The sequence below is a fragment of the Cyrtonyx montezumae genome, unplaced genomic scaffold (assembly GCF_038088225.1).
Source record: "Cyrtonyx montezumae isolate F1298 unplaced genomic scaffold, pur_monq_1.0 scaffold_12, whole genome shotgun sequence".
In the NCBI taxonomy this organism is placed as follows: domain Eukaryota; kingdom Metazoa; phylum Chordata; class Aves; order Galliformes; family Odontophoridae; genus Cyrtonyx; species Cyrtonyx montezumae.
In genome coordinates, this window is record NW_027071848.1 from 20168676 (window position 1) to 20189450 (window position 20775).

General features: G+C 42.0%; 2 protein-coding genes across 2 annotated transcripts in view; one reads left to right on the top strand and one right to left on the bottom strand.

The window, feature by feature from the left end:
- NBEA (neurobeachin) overlaps nucleotides 1-20775 on the top strand; it is a 479458-nt gene that overhangs the window by 327076 nt on the left and 131607 nt on the right. The window lies entirely within an intron of this gene.
- On the bottom strand, nucleotides 1420-3532 carry MAB21L1 (mab-21 like 1). Its single transcript, XM_065730363.1, has one exon. The coding sequence runs from the start codon at nucleotides 3351-3353 to the stop codon at nucleotides 2274-2276; it is 1080 nt and encodes a 359-aa protein (XP_065586435.1). The 5' UTR covers nucleotides 3354-3532; the 3' UTR covers nucleotides 1420-2273.

Here is a 20775-nt window from a genome sequence, read left to right on the forward strand (position 1 = left end):
AGGGATTTACCCCTATCGAGGTTATCAGAGAACCTCTTTATTTCAAAAGCGTTGGTTTCCACGGAAGAAATTTGTAGTAAACGTGCTCGCTGCTGAAATACAAGCTAATGTTTAAAAAGAGAGAGGGAAGGAGGGGGGGGAATGGGGGGGGGAGGGGGGGTGGAATGGAGGGAGAGGAAATAGGCATGTAGCCAAGCCTCGGTGCCTGGGAAAGCTCTGCTGTTTGCTTGCCGTCACCGAGTGCCACCAATCCCCCAGCGACCCGGCCGCACAGCGGGGCTGCCCCGGGCCGCGGCAGCAGAGGGGAACGCGAGAAGGGTCGTTCGGGAGCTCCCCTCTCCTGCATCTCTTTCTACTCTTAGCGTCGTCGCTTTGGTATTTTTTATTTTTATTTTTTTTCTTTAACGAACCTCTCCGGAGAGAGAGTAGGAGAGATAGTTTTACAGGGAGACGTTTGGGTTTTGTTTTGCAGAAATGTCATAAGTAATTTCAGAGGGGAAAAAAAAAAAAGAAAAGAAAATACTATCGAACCCAGCTGAACATAAGCGTGGTTGCAGTAAGGTGACTTCTCTTGGATGAATAATTTCTGAAAGCGGGGATTTTCATCGCGGTGCTGGAGGAAGCGATTCTCTCCCAGCCACTCGGAATAACGGGTTCCTTACAGTGCTCTCGCTCTAGCAAGCCGCCCGTGGGTGCGTTACACCGGCGAGCGGCCCTTTCGGCACTTGTTGACTGTCGAGGCACTAAGCACAGTCCTCACTGTTACTTTGCATTTGGTGGCGGTGAGGATCGCAGCCCGGGAGGAGCGCGGGGACGGAGCGGCAGTGCGGGACCGGCGGGCTGCAGCACGCACATGGTGTCCCTGCAGCCCGGCTCGGGTCCTGTGCGCAACCGGCGTGCTGATCGCGTTCGGAACGGATTTGGAGGGCAGAAGTAATATTGTTGTTCGCTTTATTGGCGCCGGCTCGAGCCTTTCACGTATAAATTTTACTTTCTTCTTAATTACTGTTTGCACCAAGCGCTCGTTTTATCGGAACGGGGCTGGCTGCTCGGCACAGGGCTGTTTCCCGAGAGCCTATAGGAAACCCGGTGAAAAACGGGTTTGTTTTCTGACGGCCGGAACAGTGCTGCAGACTGAATAACTGCATCAGTGCCTGGCAGCCGTTGGTGGCCATCGGGAGCTAAATTCACCGCCGATATTTCCTTGCCGTGCAAAACTATCCGAAATCAGGCGGCTCCCTCAAGTCTTCTGCTTTATAGGATTTAAGTAACTGCCGACAGAAAAGAGGAAATGCACAAAACGTGGCTGCCCTCTGATTATTATTTTTTTTTTCAAGTAGAAAATTTGATCCGGCATTGAAACGCTCACCCAGAGGCGTTTTACTTCATTTATTAGCTCGTAATTAAATAAATCAGCAACAGAAATTAAAATCTAAATCACAAAAGGTAATTATCCAGTGTATTTCAAGTGCATTTTCAAATATATAATTCCAATATTCAAGCGTTATTATATAAGCAGACTCCAAATTTCTTTCGAATATATTTAAATAACATTTCAAGTATATTTATGGAATGTTAGAAATAGAACAAGCAATATATATGAAACGAAAAAATGTAAACTTGTTAAGTTCAGACACTTCAAAAGACAATTAACAAAAGTACCGTGATAAAATCTACCTTTTCAAATGGTATCTTCTCGGTAGCAGAAAATGTCCTTGAAGTATCCAAAATGGCAATTTAACTTCTGTTCACCAAATCACAAAACACCAACATCCACAATTTCAAAGACAATGTGAGCTCACAATATCTGATACAAATTAAAAGGTACATTGGGGTCGGTCAGGTGGCCTCTCCGAACAGCGTTTACTCACGGGGGGGGGGGGGGAGGGAGGGAATTACAGAAAAAGACCGCGTTTGTTATAATCCGTTGGTACCGTTGCTGGGCGGAGTGCTCAGAGCCGCGGTAAATCACGGCCAATTTCGCTTTCCGGGTAACACATTTATTTATTTTTTTATTTAATTTTTTTTTTCCCCCGCGGGAAACTGCAAAACCTTGACGAGGACCGGAGGAGTGATGCTTGCGGCTTTTATTCGCTTTTCTCGGTGCAGAGCCTACGCTATATTCCTTTTTTTTTTTTTTTCTTTTCTTTTCTTTTTTTTTTTTTCAAAGAGAACACTGTTTGCATTGTCAAGTGGAAATCTCTGACTTTGCGAACGGGAAGCTTAAACTTCGTCGGGAAAGAAGCCGGTTCGGGCCCTTTTAGGGCTCCCCTCTAAAGTTTCTCCAAACTTTTCGGGTTGGTCAGTATCTCCCTGGCCAGCCGCCACGTCTGTTTGGCCGCGTTTTCCAGGGCCGAGTGAGGTTTGCCCTGAAAGAGGTCTAAGTTGGGCAAGAAGTAGTGCGGGCACCTCCTGCACTGTAGGCAGGAGATGAGCTGCAGCAAAATCCCGTTGAGCCGATCCCCCAAGCACGACTCGTCCCAGTCCGACTCCCGCGGGTGCTTTTCGCATTCGTATGAAACCAGAGTCTTCATGTGGTAGTTGTTGAGGGGCTGGCCCGGCAGCTCCAGGTGCCGGTCCCGCAGCGTTTTGAGGATGGAGAGGCATTTCTTCCTGCAGCCGCCCATCTGCAGTCTGTTCTCGGCTTCGGCGAACTGCAGCACCCAGGCGTCGCTCTCGGCCGAGCTCTGCTTGCCGGCCAGCGAGTGGCACTCCTTGGAGAGCAGGTTGAAGCCCTCCGCCTTCACCTCGGCCACGCGGTTGGGGCCGGGCCAGGGGATGTGGGGCAGCGGCCAGTGGGCAGCGCTCCGAGGCCAGATCCCCGTGCACTTGAAGGCGGGAGTGATCTGCACCACGTACCTGTCCCTGATCCTCAGCTTCACCTCGCTGGTGTCCGCCACCATCTTTACCACGTCCCTGTAACTGCACTTATCCACGGCTTGGGCCACCAGCGTCTGGAAGCGGGAGCGGATCTTGCGGGCCGAGAGATAACCCGAGGCCGTGATGAACTCCACCCAGAGCGACATGCTCCGCTTGCGGCCGTCGCTCAGCTTGAGCACGGCGCAGCCCGGCAGGGAGCCGTCGTCCACGAAGTTGAAGACCCCCATCTGGTTGAGGTAGAGCACCACCTCGAACTCGGTGGGGGAGATGACTTCCAGGCCCTCGTAGCGGTTGTCCATCTCGTTGAGGGAGCTGATGAAGCGCGGCTCCTGCACCTCCACCTCCTTCAGCACGTCCGACACCACCTTGCACACCTCGCGGATCGTCTTGGCGATGGCGGCTTTCCTGGCTTGGCACTTCTCGTTGTAGTACTTGTTCAGGTGGTACACCAGCTTGGCCTGGGCCGCGATCATGTTGGGGCAGAGATCCGGATTGTACACCGGAGTCTCGCAGTAGGCTGTGGGATCCAATGCGGCTGCTAAGGCGGGAGCCAACTTCGGGGAGAAATCGGGCTGCCGCCTCCGGAGCGGAACGCGCGGCTCCCGCGGGCGGCGGCTGCTCCTCGGATGCTCTCTTCCTGCTTTTTGGGATCGGCCGCTGCGGAGTGTGCGGGGCGGGGGGGCGGGCGGGGGGCCGGGGCGGGGGGGGGGGGGGAGGGGGGCGATGCTTTTCCTCCCCCTTTTTTTAAAGGGTCCGGGAGCGAGAGGAGAGCATCGAGAGCTGCACCTTCCGCGGCAGCGAGAAAAACAAAAGTTGCACTGAGACACAGCGAGCCTTCCAGTAGTCGAAATGAGAGAACCTCTTCGTATTTATTTACGTTTTCCCGTAGTAATCACCGTGTGTGTGCAGGGCGGTTAATCAGACGGTGGAAAAAGTGCCGCGTGTGTGTGTGGATATGTCAGAGGCGCTGCCTCTTGGTTTGTATAAGAGCCCAGATGCACTCGTGTGGAAATTATAAAGGCAGGGCCAGGCGGGCGGGCGGCCAATCGCCACTGGGCTCGTCACTGCAGCCTCTCGCAGCTCCAAGCCGGCTAATTAATCCCTCTCCAGGAGATAGATCTGTGTACACACACACACGCACGCACATACACACGGCAAGGCGGTGGCGGGCAGAAAGCCCCCGCTCCTCCGCGCGGTGGGAAATGGAAGCCGCTCTCCTTTGCGCGCAGCTCGGGCTGTGTCGGCTCTTCGGTAGGACTGGCACGCAGGTGCGGGGCACCGGTCCCGCACAGCGGCCCCGGCCTCAGCCCCAGCCCCGTCCGCCGCCCTCCAGCCGGCCCTGCCGGCGCCCGTGGGAGAGTCCTACTCCCGTCGGAGGGGCCGACGAACGGGGCAGAGCACCGGCGGCGATTCAGAGTCCTTCGGAATAAAACATTCCACTGAGCTCCGCGATTCGCGTGCTTTTAACAGACCGAATCGACGCGGAGGTTTAACGCGTTTCGGTCTTTCTTTTCTTTTTTGTTTTGTGTGTGTGTTTGTGCCTTACGAGGGGAGAATCAATAGCTGAACGTCTCCGTCAGGTCTTCTTGTCTTTCCCTCCACGAACCGGCAGCGGATAGAAGGGAAAATCCCATCCACCGCTTCCCCGCTTCGTGCCCTCACCTCGCGGAGCGCTCCGCTGTGTGCGGAGGTGCGCGCTCGGCTGCTCCGGGGGTACCCATTGATTCGGACCGCGGGAGGGAAGGAGGGAGGGAGAGAGGGACTCAGCGGCCCCGGAGCCGCAGCCTCTGACAGCGCAGAGTCGGCGTGGGACGTGCTCGGCACAGCCCTCCTTCAATTCCTTCAGATCGGGACCGCGATCTGCGAATCACCCGGAGTGGCAAACTCTTCTGCTCTGCACTATTTGCTGGAACGAACCCCTACATTCTAATTCTTAAGAAAAAAAAAAAAAAGACACCAAAGCTTCCCCTCGCTCGTCTTTAAGGAATCCTCAAGCCGCTCCCCGCTTATTAATTTTTAAAGCGGTGTCACAGCCCTATCTTTCGCTGAGGAGAGGTCACGACGCGAGGCACTTTTCGCGACACTCATTCACCGCATCCACACGACCGACTTTATCGCGCAGGGAGAAGAAAGCCTCACTCGGCGCTCGCCCCCCCCCCCCCCCCCGCTCTGGCTGCGGGCGCTCCATGCCGCTTCCTCCAGGAAGCTGCTGGGAATCCTTTGCAACCCATTGGTACCACAGGGGCCGCGAGGCTGCAGGTGACAGCTCGGCCCGCAGCCGCCTTTCCTCCTGCAGCTCGGAGCCAGGAGGAGCCGCTTGCCGCCCGCGTCTGGGGGCGGTTTCCCGGCGGGCGGGGGCGGCCGCCGAGCGGGCACACGTGCCTCCCCCGGAGCGCTCCCGGCCCCTCTCTTTCCCGTCCGCCGCCGCCCCGGAGCGCGGGGGGAAGGGGAAGCGGCAGAGCTGGGGCCGGCGGGCGGGTCCCGGGGCATGGGGGAGGCCCTCGGCGGTGCTTCCCCGCTGCGGTGCGTCCCCGCCCCGGCGCGGTGCCTCCGTCCCTTCGTGGCCGGTGGAGGCGGCTGCGTGTCACCGTCAGCTCCCGCGCCGGCTGAAAACGAAAGTTGTGCCGCGCGGGCAGAGGTTTTGTACGGCCCTTCTCCGCCGAGGGGAACGGCCGCTTCCTGCGGGATGACGACACGCAGCCCCAGTTCCGAGACGCGATTTGCGCCGCGCACCGCGCTGCCTCGGCCGCGCGTTGCGGGTGGGAAGGGCTCGGGCGCGGGGTGCTTTGTGCGCGCCCCGTGGGTTTCGCGCAGGAGATCCCGTTTCTGAAGGCAGAAGGCGGCAGTGCCTGTAACTGCCGGCGCTCTGAATTTTCACGGGGCAGCAAAATGAATAGAAATCAAAACGACGCTTTATGTGCCGAATCGGAGCTTTCCACGCGTAATACGAATATCAAATAATGCGTTTTATATGTATTTGTTGTCTCTCGGCGATACGGTTGCGTTGTGCGTTCGAGATGTAGCCTGGGCTGGGTTATAGTTAGCACTAAAGTTGGCGATTAATTTCGCTGCACCCCTCTGTTTCACACACCACGCACTCGGTAGTTTGGAAATACGGCTATTTGGGCGTCGCTGCCACCGATCAACCACTGAGATGTCACTGCGGGGGTGACCCGAGAGCCGCAAATGGCAAAAGTCGGCGGTGTGGTTTGGGTTCTGAAAACGATGATATATATCTGCCACTACGTAATACAAAATAGAAATATTTTGGGTACTTCTGACCACTCGGTGCCGTTCCTTTTCCTTCTCGTTTATCGATGCGTTCTTAATAAATTTTATAAAAGGAAGGAACACCTTTTCATCACCGACTTTTATTTTTATATGTATGGAGTTGTTCTGGGGATTAAAATCACCTCGTTAAAATGACGATTGATCATTTGTCATGTTAATGGAACCATTTGATATTGGTGACTTTTACCAAATTGCTGTTTTCTAGCTATTTTCCCCCAATTAGAGCCCTATTGCTGCCTTTGGTGAACCCTACTTGTTATTTCACATCTTTCTAACTGCAGTGCCTTGTCATGCGGTGTTCTCGTTAACCACAGAGCCAAACAGTTCTGAAAACGTCTGACTTCAGGTACTTGCCCACGCCTCCAAAATGTACATCGGCAAAAAAAAAAAAAAAAAAGAACTTGCATTTGCACATTTCACCGATAATTTCTCTTCATACGGTGAAATATGTGAGCTAAATGCACATGCAGATGCATATACACGCGAAGCACTTACACTGATATCACTTTATATATCTTATTATGTAGCAATAGTTCTTCCATACGCAACTGCTCATGAATTTTAAAGTTTTATTTTTTAATATCTGCCTCTTGCACTGGGGAAAAAATGAAGCGGAGTTGATTAAATTATTTATCCCTGCTGCTGAAGTGAGTTTGAAGGCTCATTGAATGGATCTGATTTCTTAGCTCCTCTTTCTTCCCTTCCCCCTCAATTCATCCTGGTTATTTCATCCATATCATACTGCCAGCCACAATAAATTCACTCTTTTTTTCTCTTTTTTTTTTTTTTTTCTGAGCAAAACTAAAGACAGATATTCGTGGAGACTTTGCTTTAAATGTCACATTATCTAAAATGCACAGCATCATTTTTTTTCTGTGAAAACAAAGTTGATGGTACTTGTGATTTTCTCTACTCTTATCTGCATTTTACTTTCTGACTACACTTTCACGTTTAGAAATGACAAAGTGGTAAGCTGAGGAGTAAGTTGCAGAGGTTTTGCAAAAGCTTAATTTTGATGTCGTTATACACATCTGTACTTAGATTTTGGTGTATACATTTATGTAGAATTACACATTTAAATATTTTTTCTTCCACTATCGATAGTATTCTGCAGATATTTTTTACTTTAGGGGTAAGAAAAGTTTTATAGCTCTTTTTTTTTTTTTTTTCTGTACACAATTTGCATTCAGTAGTACTAAACTTAGTGTGTGTACGTTTTCTCTTTTCATTAAAAATAAAAAGATGAAAAGAGTTTATGTTTGTGTTGGACTTTGTCACCATAGCTCACACGGATGAAAAGTTAATGCTTTAAATTCTTCTAACCTGCAATCTGCTAAGGGAAAAAAACAACCAACCAACCAACCAATCAAACAAACAAAAAACAGCAATTGATTTGTTGTCTTTAAAATGTTACATCTCAAAAGTAAACATAGAGCTCGCCCAACTGCAAATTGTGTTTTTAGCTAGAACTGCAGAAACATCCAAGCAGGAAAAAATGCATTGAATTATTCATTTGCTTTGCTTCTACATCAGCTTCTCCAAAGCCAGACATTCCTTCAAGTACAGCATTTCATTTAGGGAGTCCAACACTTTTTTTTTTTTCTTAAGGAAAAAAAAAAGATCTCCTGCTTTGAGAATGTTCTTTTCTGCTGAACTGAGAAGAGTATGGAATCAGTGGGGATTAGCGCCTTTTAATCTACTACATCTGTAGTGGGTCATCCAACACTGCAGAGCTCTCATTACTGTTTTGTGCTGTATATGATTAAATGACTGAAAATATTCAATGTTGACCTTGAAAATAAAGCCGTATGTGTTGGATGAGCAGCTTCCTAAGACTTCATCTCTAAGCTAACCTTTCCCCTTGGTAACATCTATCCCTGGAATACTGAGGAAGGACCAGAGTGTTAGAAAATGTCAAAACTAAAGTGTGGTATATGTGAAATACCATTATCTAAATTACAACATCACTCATCTTCTTCATGCTACTTTTTATGAATAGACCGGCATCTTATTAGTCTGGCCGAAGTGAGAGCGTGGTACGTCTTCAACAGACACACTTTTAGGATGGATGTTTTTCTATAAACTTGTTTCATAATGACCAGCAAACTCAACTTACATGCTCTTGCAGATAGTTGCTAGAACTGCTGAAATCTGCAGAAAACATGTTGCTAGCATCTTTGAACACTGGCCTATATGCTGGTATTACCAAGCACCTTCTTTTCATATACATTTTGTCATGTTGTGTTTTTAATGCTGATTTTTACGCTGCATATAATACATGTTAAGCCTCTGTCCTCTCCCCTTAGAATAGCATGGGTATGGTAAATCACCTATGTAACTCATTTCATTTCAACTTAGGTACAAAAAGACATGCCTTGCATATTTTAATGCCGACTTCTATTTTTTAATGCAGCTTTCAGATATTTTCTTTCAAAATAAGTGTGAAGGGAGGAGTTGAGTGAGTTGGTCATGAGTGATTAATATATTTCATTGAACCTTATGAAGTCCCTGATCCTGCCAATACACATATGGTTAGCTAAACAGTCGGCTGGTGCTGGTGAGGTCAGTGTCTTCTTTAGTCCAACAGTTGGTTAAGCCCATGGGCAGATATTTGCAGGATTGGGGCCGAAGAAGGATAACAATTGGAGGTTAATTTGTGACTGGCATGGATACAGAGTGTCTTTATACTGTTTGAAGTATCAAATGCACTGGTCATTATAATAAGGAAAGCATATTTTCGGCTTGAGCATCTACTCTTCTCTCAAGCAGGACCTCCCACTTAATTTCATTGTTTTAGAAATAATACTGTTAGGATGAGCCTATTCATAGAAATAGGTGAAAGATTTTGCTTCCAGAATCTCAAAAGTTACTTTTCATACACATTCACATCTACATGACTATTTCCAGAAATCCCAAAAGGTGCAGGATCTTTTAACAGTTTTAAATATAAACAGCATACTTGCTAAAAACACTTATTCATTGTTCTTAAAATATACGAGTTGTAACTATAATATAAACATGTCAACCAACTTATTATTTAAAGAAGAAGAGGGGAGATTTGTTGAGGAAAAGCTTGATACTAAAGTCTTCTGGCCTTTAAAATATATTGGTGTTCCCAGCACTACTCAACATTTTTCTTAACCAGTGGGGTGTAGTGATTACAGAGTGTAATTTTTTTTATTTTTATTTTTGTCTGGAGGAGAATCAAGTCTCTTATTAAGAGCACCAAATCACTCTGGTTCTCCTCTTATTTGGGTATTAAAATTTAATGTAGGTCACCTACTGCCCTTCCTACTTCTCCCTATCTTTTTTTCATCATAGCTCTAGGACAGAGTATACGAAACGGGGTCCTTTGTGGCACAGTGACAGTGTCATTGAAGTGGGAACAACTAGAGAAGTGACACGTCTTCTTGTAAATTCGCATCTCCAATACAGTTGTTGAAAGAGAAATACGAGCTGCTTGTGGAAATATCTGTGTTTGTCTTACTGCAGTATTGCCATCAATTTTCTTAATAGTAGAAACAGATTTTGCTATTTGAGCATTAGTTTATAATACATCAGTGCCATTGGAAAGAATAAAAAAATGTGGTGTATCTGGTAGGATAGCGACAATATTATATCCTATATCTCCTTAGTTTTAGGTGAGCTAAAGAAGGTATCTTTATTATTTCACATTTTAAATCTTCTTTACAGTTTCGTGTGATTTGGAATAATTATTTTGTAAAACTGAAGGAGATTTCTGGGATTTTTTTTCTTTTTTCATGTCATTGACTATTTTAAAGTGTGAATTTACTTCTGTTGTGTGACATATTCTTGTCAAAAATGAACTGTAAGTATATTCCTTGTAATTTTTTATTTGGTCATTACTGTGATAATTCTTAAGTTATACAATGGTACAGGCCTACTAAGAGAGAAGTTACCGCAAACAAAAGGATTCTGTTTTATCTTCAGTGAATGTTTTGCCATTTCCATTTCTTGTTTTCTTCTACAAATTATTTTTGGGTACAAAGTGGCTAAGTTTGGCTTCAATTTTGAAAATAACCTTATAAAAAGGAATTGTTAACAAATGCAGAACTCTTGCTAGTACCCTGACATGTGCAAGAGTGAACTGCATATGTTAGATTGTGCTGTACCGCTTGCAGTTTTCATCTACACTTCAACAGATTGCTTCTTGAAGGAGGTAAAAAATGACAGCAAGTATGTTGGACAACAGTTTTCTCATTATATTCTGTGAGTGCATTCATTATGCATTATTAGTCCTTAATTGCAAAGATGAAATAATATAACCATTTATCTTGGCAAACCCATTATTTATAATACGTCCCTTATGAAATCGTGTGCATCAGTGTGAATCTTTTCTTCCATACGTCCTATTTAGGTTTTTGTTTTGATGTAGGAGATGAGAAAGAAACTTTTCACGTTCGATTTATTACTAACTTAATCCACTCCTGGTAGGCTAACTGTGTATCTCAATGGAGTGAAATAAGTCCTCTCTCCCCCATCCCCCGAAATTCAGTTCTTCATTTGTTTTGTTCACCACACTGCATTAACACAGTTTTCCCCTGTGTGCATCTGCCAGTGTACAATTTAGCCACGGGCATCTGTAGACCTTGTGGTGATCAGTATTGCAGGCAAAAGCCATATGTGTTTAAATAAAAAAAAAAATCTCTTTATTTCATTTGCTGTTTTAACTGGATGGATAACTTTTGTGCCTCAAGACAGAGGAAGAGAAAATAGAGAAATAATTAATTGCCTCTATTCTTGAGGCAGTTTCATTTTCCCTCTCCAATATGGAATGCTTGTCAGCTTTCCTGATAAATGACTGCATGTATTTGCATAGATTTTACATTAACACAAAAATTAGTTTTATTTGTGAAAAACTAGTTTACATAATAATGCAAAATCAAGCATTATGGATTATGTTTCCAAATTTGAGAGTCTGTAGAGAAGTGAGATTTTTTTTTCTTTTTTAAATTCAGTGGTTTTATTTTCAGTGTCAGAGCATATTAGTTTTTAACTTTGTATTTTGTTTCTATAAGAATAACTAAATCAGGGTCTTTTCATGTCTATAAGCCATTTCTTCTGTCTTTTGTAGATTGAATAATTGATGCTGGTATGAAACCAACTTCTTTCATAGGCTTTTACATGTCCCGTTCATTAAATACAATCTTAAATATTAATACATTTGCACAATCTCATAGAGCTGTTTAGAAAAAAAAAAGTAGCAGATTGTTAAATGCATATTAAGAATATACTCTTAAGTTTCAAATGCTGCTATTAAAATGGTGCTTCATCAGTATTCTTTCATAGCATTAGTGCACAGTGTTAACTTGTATTGGACTATTTTTTTTCTCTGTATCTACTAACCTGTCTGCTTTAAGTAATTAGGCGACCCTGACTTGAAGTGACAGTTCCATACCTGTGGTTAAAACTGTTTTATTCATAATTGGTTGTGTCCATAAATAAAAATTATGAATCAATCAGTTCAAAATGTATTTGAAGAAAAATAAAGTTCCTTATTTTTTAGACAATTGCAGTTGTTTTCAAGTTACAGGAATTGGATATCAGCTCATATTATAAACCTGGTGTCTAAATTGCTAATTGGACATCAGCTCATTCTCCATGCTGAAGCAAATATAGATGCATTTGCTGCTGTTATTTCACACTGCATAACAAAAAGAAAATATTGCTTCTTATGAAGCCTGCTATTCTTAATGGCAACTTAAGGTATAAGAGCGCCTTTGCCATTTCTTGAATCTGGGACACCCTAGGTGCCAGCTGTCACTGCTCAGCTAATGATGACAAATGCCCCTCTCTATGCAGATTGCAGAGCTTGCAGGCTGCTATGAAAGGCAGCCAGATTACCTTTCTTCAGATAGTAACTTAACCTTTTAAACTTGAGTGTCAAAATGAAATTATTATCTGGGACAGTTTCAATATCTGTTTCTTTAAAAAAGGAAAAAAGAAAAAGAAAAAAAGAAGAAAAGGAGGAGAAGGCAGTAACTTCAAATAATACCCTACCAGCTCATATTCACCAATTGCTTCTCTGGTGTTTAAAAAATAGGAAATTGCTACCACTCTGCCTGTGAGCACTGTGTGGAATTTGCCTGTGTTCCGTACATAAACACTGCACACTGACCTCTTGGTTGCACTGCACAGAAATGGGGCCAAGCAGGCCAGATTCTGTCCCTGCTTACATCCACACAGCGTTGCTGTTGCGCGGATGTCACAGATTGCAGGTTAACTGCTGCTATTTATAAAAGACCTTAACTGAACTTACATATTGGGGATGTACTCTGTTCTCTACATGACATTTCATGTTAGCGTCCTAAAGTCATGAACCTCAGCTAGAGTCCAGTGTACCAAAAAACTGAGTATTTACCTTTTAGATCTGAGCAGTTTCACAGAGCTCAGAGTCGCTCAGGGTCACACAGTCAATTTTAAGTTACTAATCTCAATCCATTCTTCAGCCAGACCTCTGTACTTATCTGTTGGACTTTCTTGGAAGTAGCAAACAGGTTTGAGAATGCCACATAGTTCCTTCATTGTGAGTTGCAAAAATGATACAGTGTAAGCACTGTATACGCCACCTAAAGGTGCAAGGGTGTTCTTTGAGAGTGTGCCTGTATTTATGTGGGTATGTTTGTATCTGTTTATGCACTTAGTAGGTGATTAAATTGATGCAGGAGCACTTGTATTGATAGGGGTACATATGCATTGGCTTATATGGGTAATCTACAAACAATACATATACTCATATTAACATGCTGGCACATATGAGCATGTTTAACTTGAGAGCTACACTTAACAATTAAATCAGTCTGTATCATGAAGAGTATATGAATATCAGCTTCCTGCTGAGTGAAAGATAGCTTTGTTTCAGTAAACAAGTACTTACCTTCAATATTTTCATGATTGGATCTCTGTAGCAATGAATAATAAGAAAATGACAGAAACAGGGAAAAAAGGCATTCAATGAGAAGACCAGGAACAGAATCAGCTGTGAAATAATAAGAATAGGAAGGAAAAAGCAAATTTGGTATGATATTAAATAGTCATAGACAGAAAATAGTTATTATGATTGACAGAAAATGCAGGAAGCAGAAAAATGAGTACATAGTAAAGATGAGATCCATTTCACAATAACTGTAATTAAAGGGAAGGTAATCTAATCTGTGAGTATAACGTTATTATTTTTTTTTTCCAGAATAAAAGAAAAAAGAGTAGATCTGATCACTGATATGCGTTCTCACAGAGCTTCAGTGTTTGCTTCTTTTTGTACTATAATGTATGAAATGGAGATTCTGTTTAATAAACATTAAAAATATTTCCCTTTAGAGCTTAGAGATGTTTGGTTTAGCCTGTGCAAGAATATTTTAGATTTAATATTCCTGTTTTGTTTTTATTTGTTTTTCTTTCAGAAATTGTGTTCAAAGTATTTAAAACTATACACGTTTCATTATTTTGAGCAAGTGTAGCACAATCTGGGAAATAAAAAGGACAAAGGTCTAGTGTTTGATATTCAGCTTTCCTAGCTTGTTGGTTGAATAGGCATCAAATGAAGCCCAATGCCTATACAAAAGAAATGTTCCTTGTTTGGATTTGCCCCATCTGTGTCATCTGGTGGCTTATGCAATAGGAGGTGTTATCACATGAATCCAAATGCACAAGCCAGTTGTTTTATGGACTCTTTCTGTGCTTGGAGGAGTTTATAAGTTGCCCACTCTATTGTGTGTCACTCCCAGATGACACGTGTGCATTCTGCTGAGCATATTTTGGGGGTAATTATAACTAATGAAGCCTGGTACACAGCTTGTTCACAGAGTGATTTATTCTGCTGCTGTCTGATTCCTGAGACTTCTGTAAAATGGTTATATTGCGCATTCCACTTTGGACATGTATGGGAGCATGTGGTACTGAGTCAGTCTGAGAAAACTGAAATAATTTGTTACTCAGTGTACCACAGACTAATTACAATGATATTAGCTGGGTACATCTGTTTAAAGACATGGGAAGGAATTGAAATTATAAATGAGAACTGTAACTTTAGGCATACCGACTTTTGAATGGCCCCTGCTTAAACATTAACTCTTCCCAGACTTGCAGCAAACCACTTAGATGCACAGCTCACAGTTCTTCTGGACCCCAGCAGTTAAGGTGAGGTTCCCTTTATACCTTTCTGCAAAGCAGATTTTATTCTAGATGTTAAGTTCTGATAACTTGTGATATTTCATGGAAAGATAGATTTAAAAGTTGTCTTGAAAATAGTCTGTAATTTTGTGGGTAGAAAACAATGAAAACAAGAAAAACCAACATTTTGTTTAAACAGAATTGACATTCACACACAAAAAAGGAGAGGTTAAAAGTTATAGCACTGGATGAGAGGAGTGAGATAAATTTTGGCACACATTTCATAAAAAGCATTATGTAAGGATGGAAAACAACTGCTTAGAAAATACAGTTCGTGTCGTTATTATCTGCATGAGTAGAAAAACAGTTATACTGAGAGTGAATTATTGTTTTCATCTGGTTTTGTGAAAATCACCTGGGATTTGTGCAGATTTGTGCACACAGTCACAACATGATGGGTGAGAAGATATCCCTAGTTCACAGAAGTGAATCATGCAAGCTGACATTCCTGAGTGAGTGCACTGAGCAAGAGGATGTGGTCACCAGTAGACCTGAAGTTCACCTCTGGCCTAACCTATCCCCATAGCAAAGCTTGCAGTATAGAATCAATACAATTTCTCAAAATCAGCATTTTTACTGGGAAAGGAAAGAAAAACAAAGCGTAATTTCTACTCAGTTTTTGTCTCATGAAGATAAAAGTGGAAAGAAGTTCTGCCAGTTACTTCATCCCTACTCCTGAATTTGTGTGGAGCATGTTCTCCTAGTCAGAGTTTGTATGGCAGTGCTATAAAACCAAGATGATAACCATCAGAAGGTAGCATAATTGGAGGAAAAGTTCTTTGTCCATGATGTGCATAGAAAAACCTAAAATTTGAAGACTGGCTGGTTAGCTGAGAACAATTCTATCAAAATGTAGCAGTTATGCTTATGTTGTTTTCTATAAACAGAATTTGTTTTCGGTCTGTGACGAAATGGATATTTAGCTTTACACTTTGTTCTTGATTCCCTCTATATATAAAAGTGTGCTCTAAATACAATTTGTACATGATGATTTATGGCAGTGTATGAAATCTGACCTGGTTTGGGGTTTGCTGGCAGTACAGTTGGGATGGGTTTTAACTCTTGAGAGCTTTTAACACATACATTACCCACTTACATACCTTCCATGCCAAGTGCATGGAATAAAGTAGGCTGTGTTACAAGAAATCTGCTAAACTGGCAACATGTTCATTGAAATCCTTAGATACGATTAACTTCATAGATGAAAATCAGAATTTTGAACAATTTTTTTTGTTTCGCTGTTTGTTTGTTTCTTCTGTTTGATTGTTCTGTGCTAAAGGAGCATGACCAACTACAATGACTGATAAGCCAGAAATTGCCTAGAAAAGAGTGGTTGCTTTCCTTGAAGAAAGATTGCTTAAAGAATAGTTAGACAGAATCATGTTTTTGTGCTGTTAAAATATTGAAGTTGTCAGATGTAGTGTTGTTTTCTCAGTAATCTGCTCTTTTATACAGAATTTTAAAACATTTCATAAAGTATTTAAGATTAATGTTCCAAATCAAGAGCTTACTAAAATGATGGTGCTAATTACATCAGCGAAGCTTACATGTCATTCTTTTGCACTGACCAAACTTTAGTTTCATGAACTCATTTCTCATTTTAGTCAGCTGCCTCAAGAGTACTGCACTTGCTTGCATCTGAGCCGAGTGTAGTCTTCTGAACGCTCGGAACTGCAGCTGTAGTTTCATTCTCTGTGCTACTTTTTGTACTTCTGCATCTGCATTCATGTTATTCATTTATATTCCTTTGCTATTTCACATGAATTTTGTACAAAAAGACGATTCATGTTGAACCTAGAAATTTATACTGTGCCATGTTAGGGCCAGTGCATATGATTTCCTTATCAGTTATGGGTAGATGAAAATCATTTTTCGTGCTATTAGCTAGAGAATAATAGTAAAATAGTAGTAAAATAGTACTCATTGCCTAAAACGATAACCATTTAGCAGAAATTCTAACTGAGAATATGAGTTGCTTGCCTTACTGGGCAGGAAATTCTTCGTTGAGCTCACTTGTTACTGGTAGCCTTGCTCATTTGCTTGTAAGCCTTTCCCTTCCATTTTTCCTTGAGGCCTACCGGGTTTGTGGGGCCAGGCTGACCAGCTGGACTGCCTGTTCATTAGCAGTTTTAAAAAACGGTCAACTGAAGACTTTGCCATATTCCGTATGTGAAGATCAGTCACGGAGTGGGCAGGTTGGACTGCTTAAGAAATAACTGCCGGCACATCTGAATTTAGTGAATGTGTAAGGAATTTGAACTCCATCCTCATGCTGACCCTGTAATACTGCATGTGATGATCAGTTGTGCAGACAAAAGGATAATGATTCAATTAAAAATCCATGTTTTACATCAGTTTAAGTTTATACAGCTTCTATACAGAAACTGTTCACAAATAAGAAGACAGTAAAAAATTACACTATCTTTGGATTAGAAAAAAAATCAAGGATGGGATGGAGATCAGATCAAAAAGATCAAAGAGAATGAATGTGAAATTGAAACTATTAAAATTTCCCGGAAATAATCAATTTGAAAATGTCTGATAAAGTTTATTTCATTGAAGGGAGAGGACTTCAAAAAAAAAAAAAAGAAAAGTCTAAGAAGAGTCAAAGTGGGAAATCAGAGGAAAGGAAATAAGTAGATTAAAGAAGCTTGGCTGAAGAAGTTTGAGTTAAAGTGGAAGCAGGTAGAATTTTCTTCATATAAATAAGGAATTCCCATTTTAAGGACACTCTACCATTGCATCTAACCACAGTGGTCCCACATCATGACTCTGATGTTGTGAATTATGCTGGCAAGTGTTAACATTTCCCAGGCTTACTCTTGACTGTGCTCAAACTGATCCAGCATGAATGTGACTGCTGTTTTCGTGGGCAGAAGTCATTGTTTTGTGAGAGCAAATAAGGTAGCTTTCCAAGATCTGTTCTGGGGAGCCTCAGGCAGTGAAAAAAGCAGTCTTTTCAGCATCCTTCACTGACCTAGAGGTTAACCTGTCCAGAAGCTTATGCAACCTATACAGTAAGGCAAAGCTTTATTAGTATGGGAAACAGGATAAACTCAAATAGAGTGAGACAACAGAGAGAATACAGAAGTTGAGAAGGTACGAGTATAACAAAGTTTATGCCAAGTCTTTAAAAAGGTAGATAATTACATGGACACCTTGGCCAGTCTGCATTACCTTCTAAATTCATTTCTAATGAGAGAATGAAATCTTTTTGAATGCGCAAACTGCTGAATTTGCTTGTTCTGCATAGTACTCTATGTTCTTAATCAAATGTTTCTAAATGTGGAACTAATGGGCCTTAATTCACAAGCCTAAATTATTTGATACTGGTCTTTTTAATATTCATAGATTGATGTCCATTTCCATGTTGAAGAAATATTTAGATGTTTTACTAAGGGGCTTAATTTAGTGGAGAAGTGTTGGTGTAGGTGGACAGTTGAACTAGATGATCTTGGAGGTCTTTTCCAACCTTGGTGATCCTATGATTCTGTGTTGCCTTAGAGAAATAACAATTATGTGATTCTGGCCTCACTTTACTGTGCAATTTTGTCAAAAGCAAGAAATATTAAACAACAAAAAAAGAGAAGGTAAATAGAAAGAATAGGTAAAATGATGGTAATAATGCTTGCTACTATATTATGTAGGAAGATTTTCATATTATTTCTTTTTTAATGGCAATATAATACCCTTCCTGTTTAAAGTTAGGACCGGGAGAAACAAGAGTTGAAAGGCAGAGGTTAAAGGTGTGAGATTAGATTTCCGTTATATGTGATTTTATTCAGGTTGGCTGAAAATTTGGACAAAATTGTTTGAATAAGATACAGTGGCTAGTACAAAAAGAAACATTTCACCATCCTTGCTCTCAATTGAATGAGCTGAAGGCCAAACAGTAGGGAAACTGCTTGTCACTGCCTGCAAAGCAAGCTAACTGTACTGATCAGTAGTGCTGTTGTTAAGGTTTCCCAGAAATGCACAGTTCAGTGATTGGACACACACACACACAATAATCAACTGAAAAATTCACTTGTGAATAGGAATCTAGGCTCAATTTCCCTTCCAGGAAAACCCATGAAAAAATCTTGACAATCATGAGTGGGAGGATGATGACATCTGTGTAACACAATAATAGGTTATATTTTAGGTATGTTTGCAATAATGCATTGCATTGCTGTGTTGCAAATTGTAATGTTAATTTCTTCCTCCTTTTGATGTATTCAATGTTAACATAGCTATTCTGAGAGATGGAGGTGATACTTACCTGACTCTTCCTTTGGCATATCTTTGAGGTCTAATTCATAAAGCATGCCACTTTAACCAAATACTACCATTCTAGTGGGTTTTTGGTTTTTTTCATTCATGATCCATGATACACCAGAAATCTTATCGTATTTTAAGTGATGAATGAGGGAATGATTCATCTTTTTATAAAGCCTGCAGAACTGTTCAGAGCATTTCATAAATGCTCAGATTATATTCTGTCTGGAGTATCTCAGCTTAGAAACACAGTATCAATTATTTATGTTTCTGAACTGATTTTAAAAGATGTGTTCTTGAGATTGAATTTGTGTCTGTAACTGGAACAGTGTAATCATTGAATTGAAGGTCTAGATATCTAATTACTATAATCAAGCATAAGTGCCTGCAAGTACTGAGTTATAAGATATCTGTGTGACTGGGTGAAATTCTGATCTAAGACCTAACCAGTTTCATGGCTTACAGTTGAGTTTCATCATACATAATTTGCATTTAGGAGACAGTCAGTTTTGCATAACCACATTTTGCTTTGTTCGGGGTGTTTTACTTCAAGTAAAAAATATATAAACTCTTATCCATGAAGAATAGAAATTGCAGTGGCCACAGTTCCTGTTATTAAACCTGTTCATTTACTGGTGCTAATTATTAGGTTGTTGCTATCCTGGCTAAAAAGACTCACAAAGAAACTAGTTTTGTGATAAGAAAGAGGCTTTGTCTCACGTAAGGAAAACTGGATGTAATGCTCTGCACAGTACATTTTACAGAAACGCCTAGGATCTGTTTACCTGGTTGAAATTCAAATTGTTTTATTATGGTGTCAATTCTTTGGTTTTGGCAGCACTTCTAAAGTGTCTATACACAAAAGGACTACCACAGTGAATGAATGCTAGTGTTGACACCACCTAACAAGCAGGGATTATGTGTTTACAGAAGAAGTAATATGATAGGTCAAGTATAAGAGGCACTTCTCAAGAGCACTTCACCACATAATGAGTGACTGACTAGAAAGTGCGGAGCTGCCACTCTTTGGCTTCGTTTCGGTGTTGATGCCTGCCTCTCTCCTCCAAAGCCCTCTTGATCATGTTCAGCTGCTCTGTTCTCATGTGGTGAATAATAGTAGAGTAAAGCTGCTTTTCTGTCTCATTTTTCTTGCTAATTTACACATTCAAGCCATTTTTTGTTTGCTATCCTTATTTGCTATTCCCTTTTGTCAAGGCACTGTTCTCTTTTTTGCCTCAGGCCTAGGAACTAATTTGAGCTTCTATAATTACTTCATGTTTTACACCTGTCTGCATATCATGCACCCCTTGTCTCTGTACTTAAGCTGTATATTTCCTTGGAAGGAAAAAAAAAAAGAGGCTAGTTTTCATACACAAGGAATCCCCAAGTTTCTCCTCTCAGTCTTCCTACAGGAGAAACACAATTAACTGTTGAGATGTTCTCAGCAATGCAGCTGACCTTTTGGGTTCATGAAGGACAAATGAATGCTGTCTGTTCAGACAGTTTGTGTTAAGACATTGTTGAGCAAAGAGCCCTGAGCTTTGTTCCTCTTGAATGAAGCGATGGTTGTAGTCATTTTAAAATCATTAAGACCCTGAATGCACGGTATCATTCTACAGTGTTTGCTCTACAGCTGCTCTTCTGCTTTAATAGCAGCTTATTAAATTTGGGTCAAGCGCACTCTGAAGAGTATCACAATGAAGAAACTGTTCAAAAAGTTACCTGTTTAAAAAAAAAGGCAATTGATTAGATTTTTAACTTAAGTGACAGCTGCAATTCATTGCCTGTTCTTTGTGGAGTCCTGCAGCCAGAGTGGAAGCCTTTTGTAATTTGGTCTTCATTTTGTAAAAGCTTTCTTGAATAATCCAGGGTTGCTTTCCACTCTCAGACCGCCTCAATCCAATTAGGAGTTTAACAAGGGTCAAATTAAGGAGACTTTACACTTCATGTTTGCATCATTAGCCAGAAGACTGTTTTGTGTGTGCACGACTGTGTGTCGAGGAGGAGGGGAGGCTGCAAGATGGGGCAGACACAAAGCTGTCATCCACCATGTGCTGCATCCTGGAGCTGAATTGGAGGCACAGCAGGCTAGGAACAACATTTCCAGTTGTCTTTTGGGGCTGTCGTCATGTTGATTTCAGCTGGTACATCGTTGTT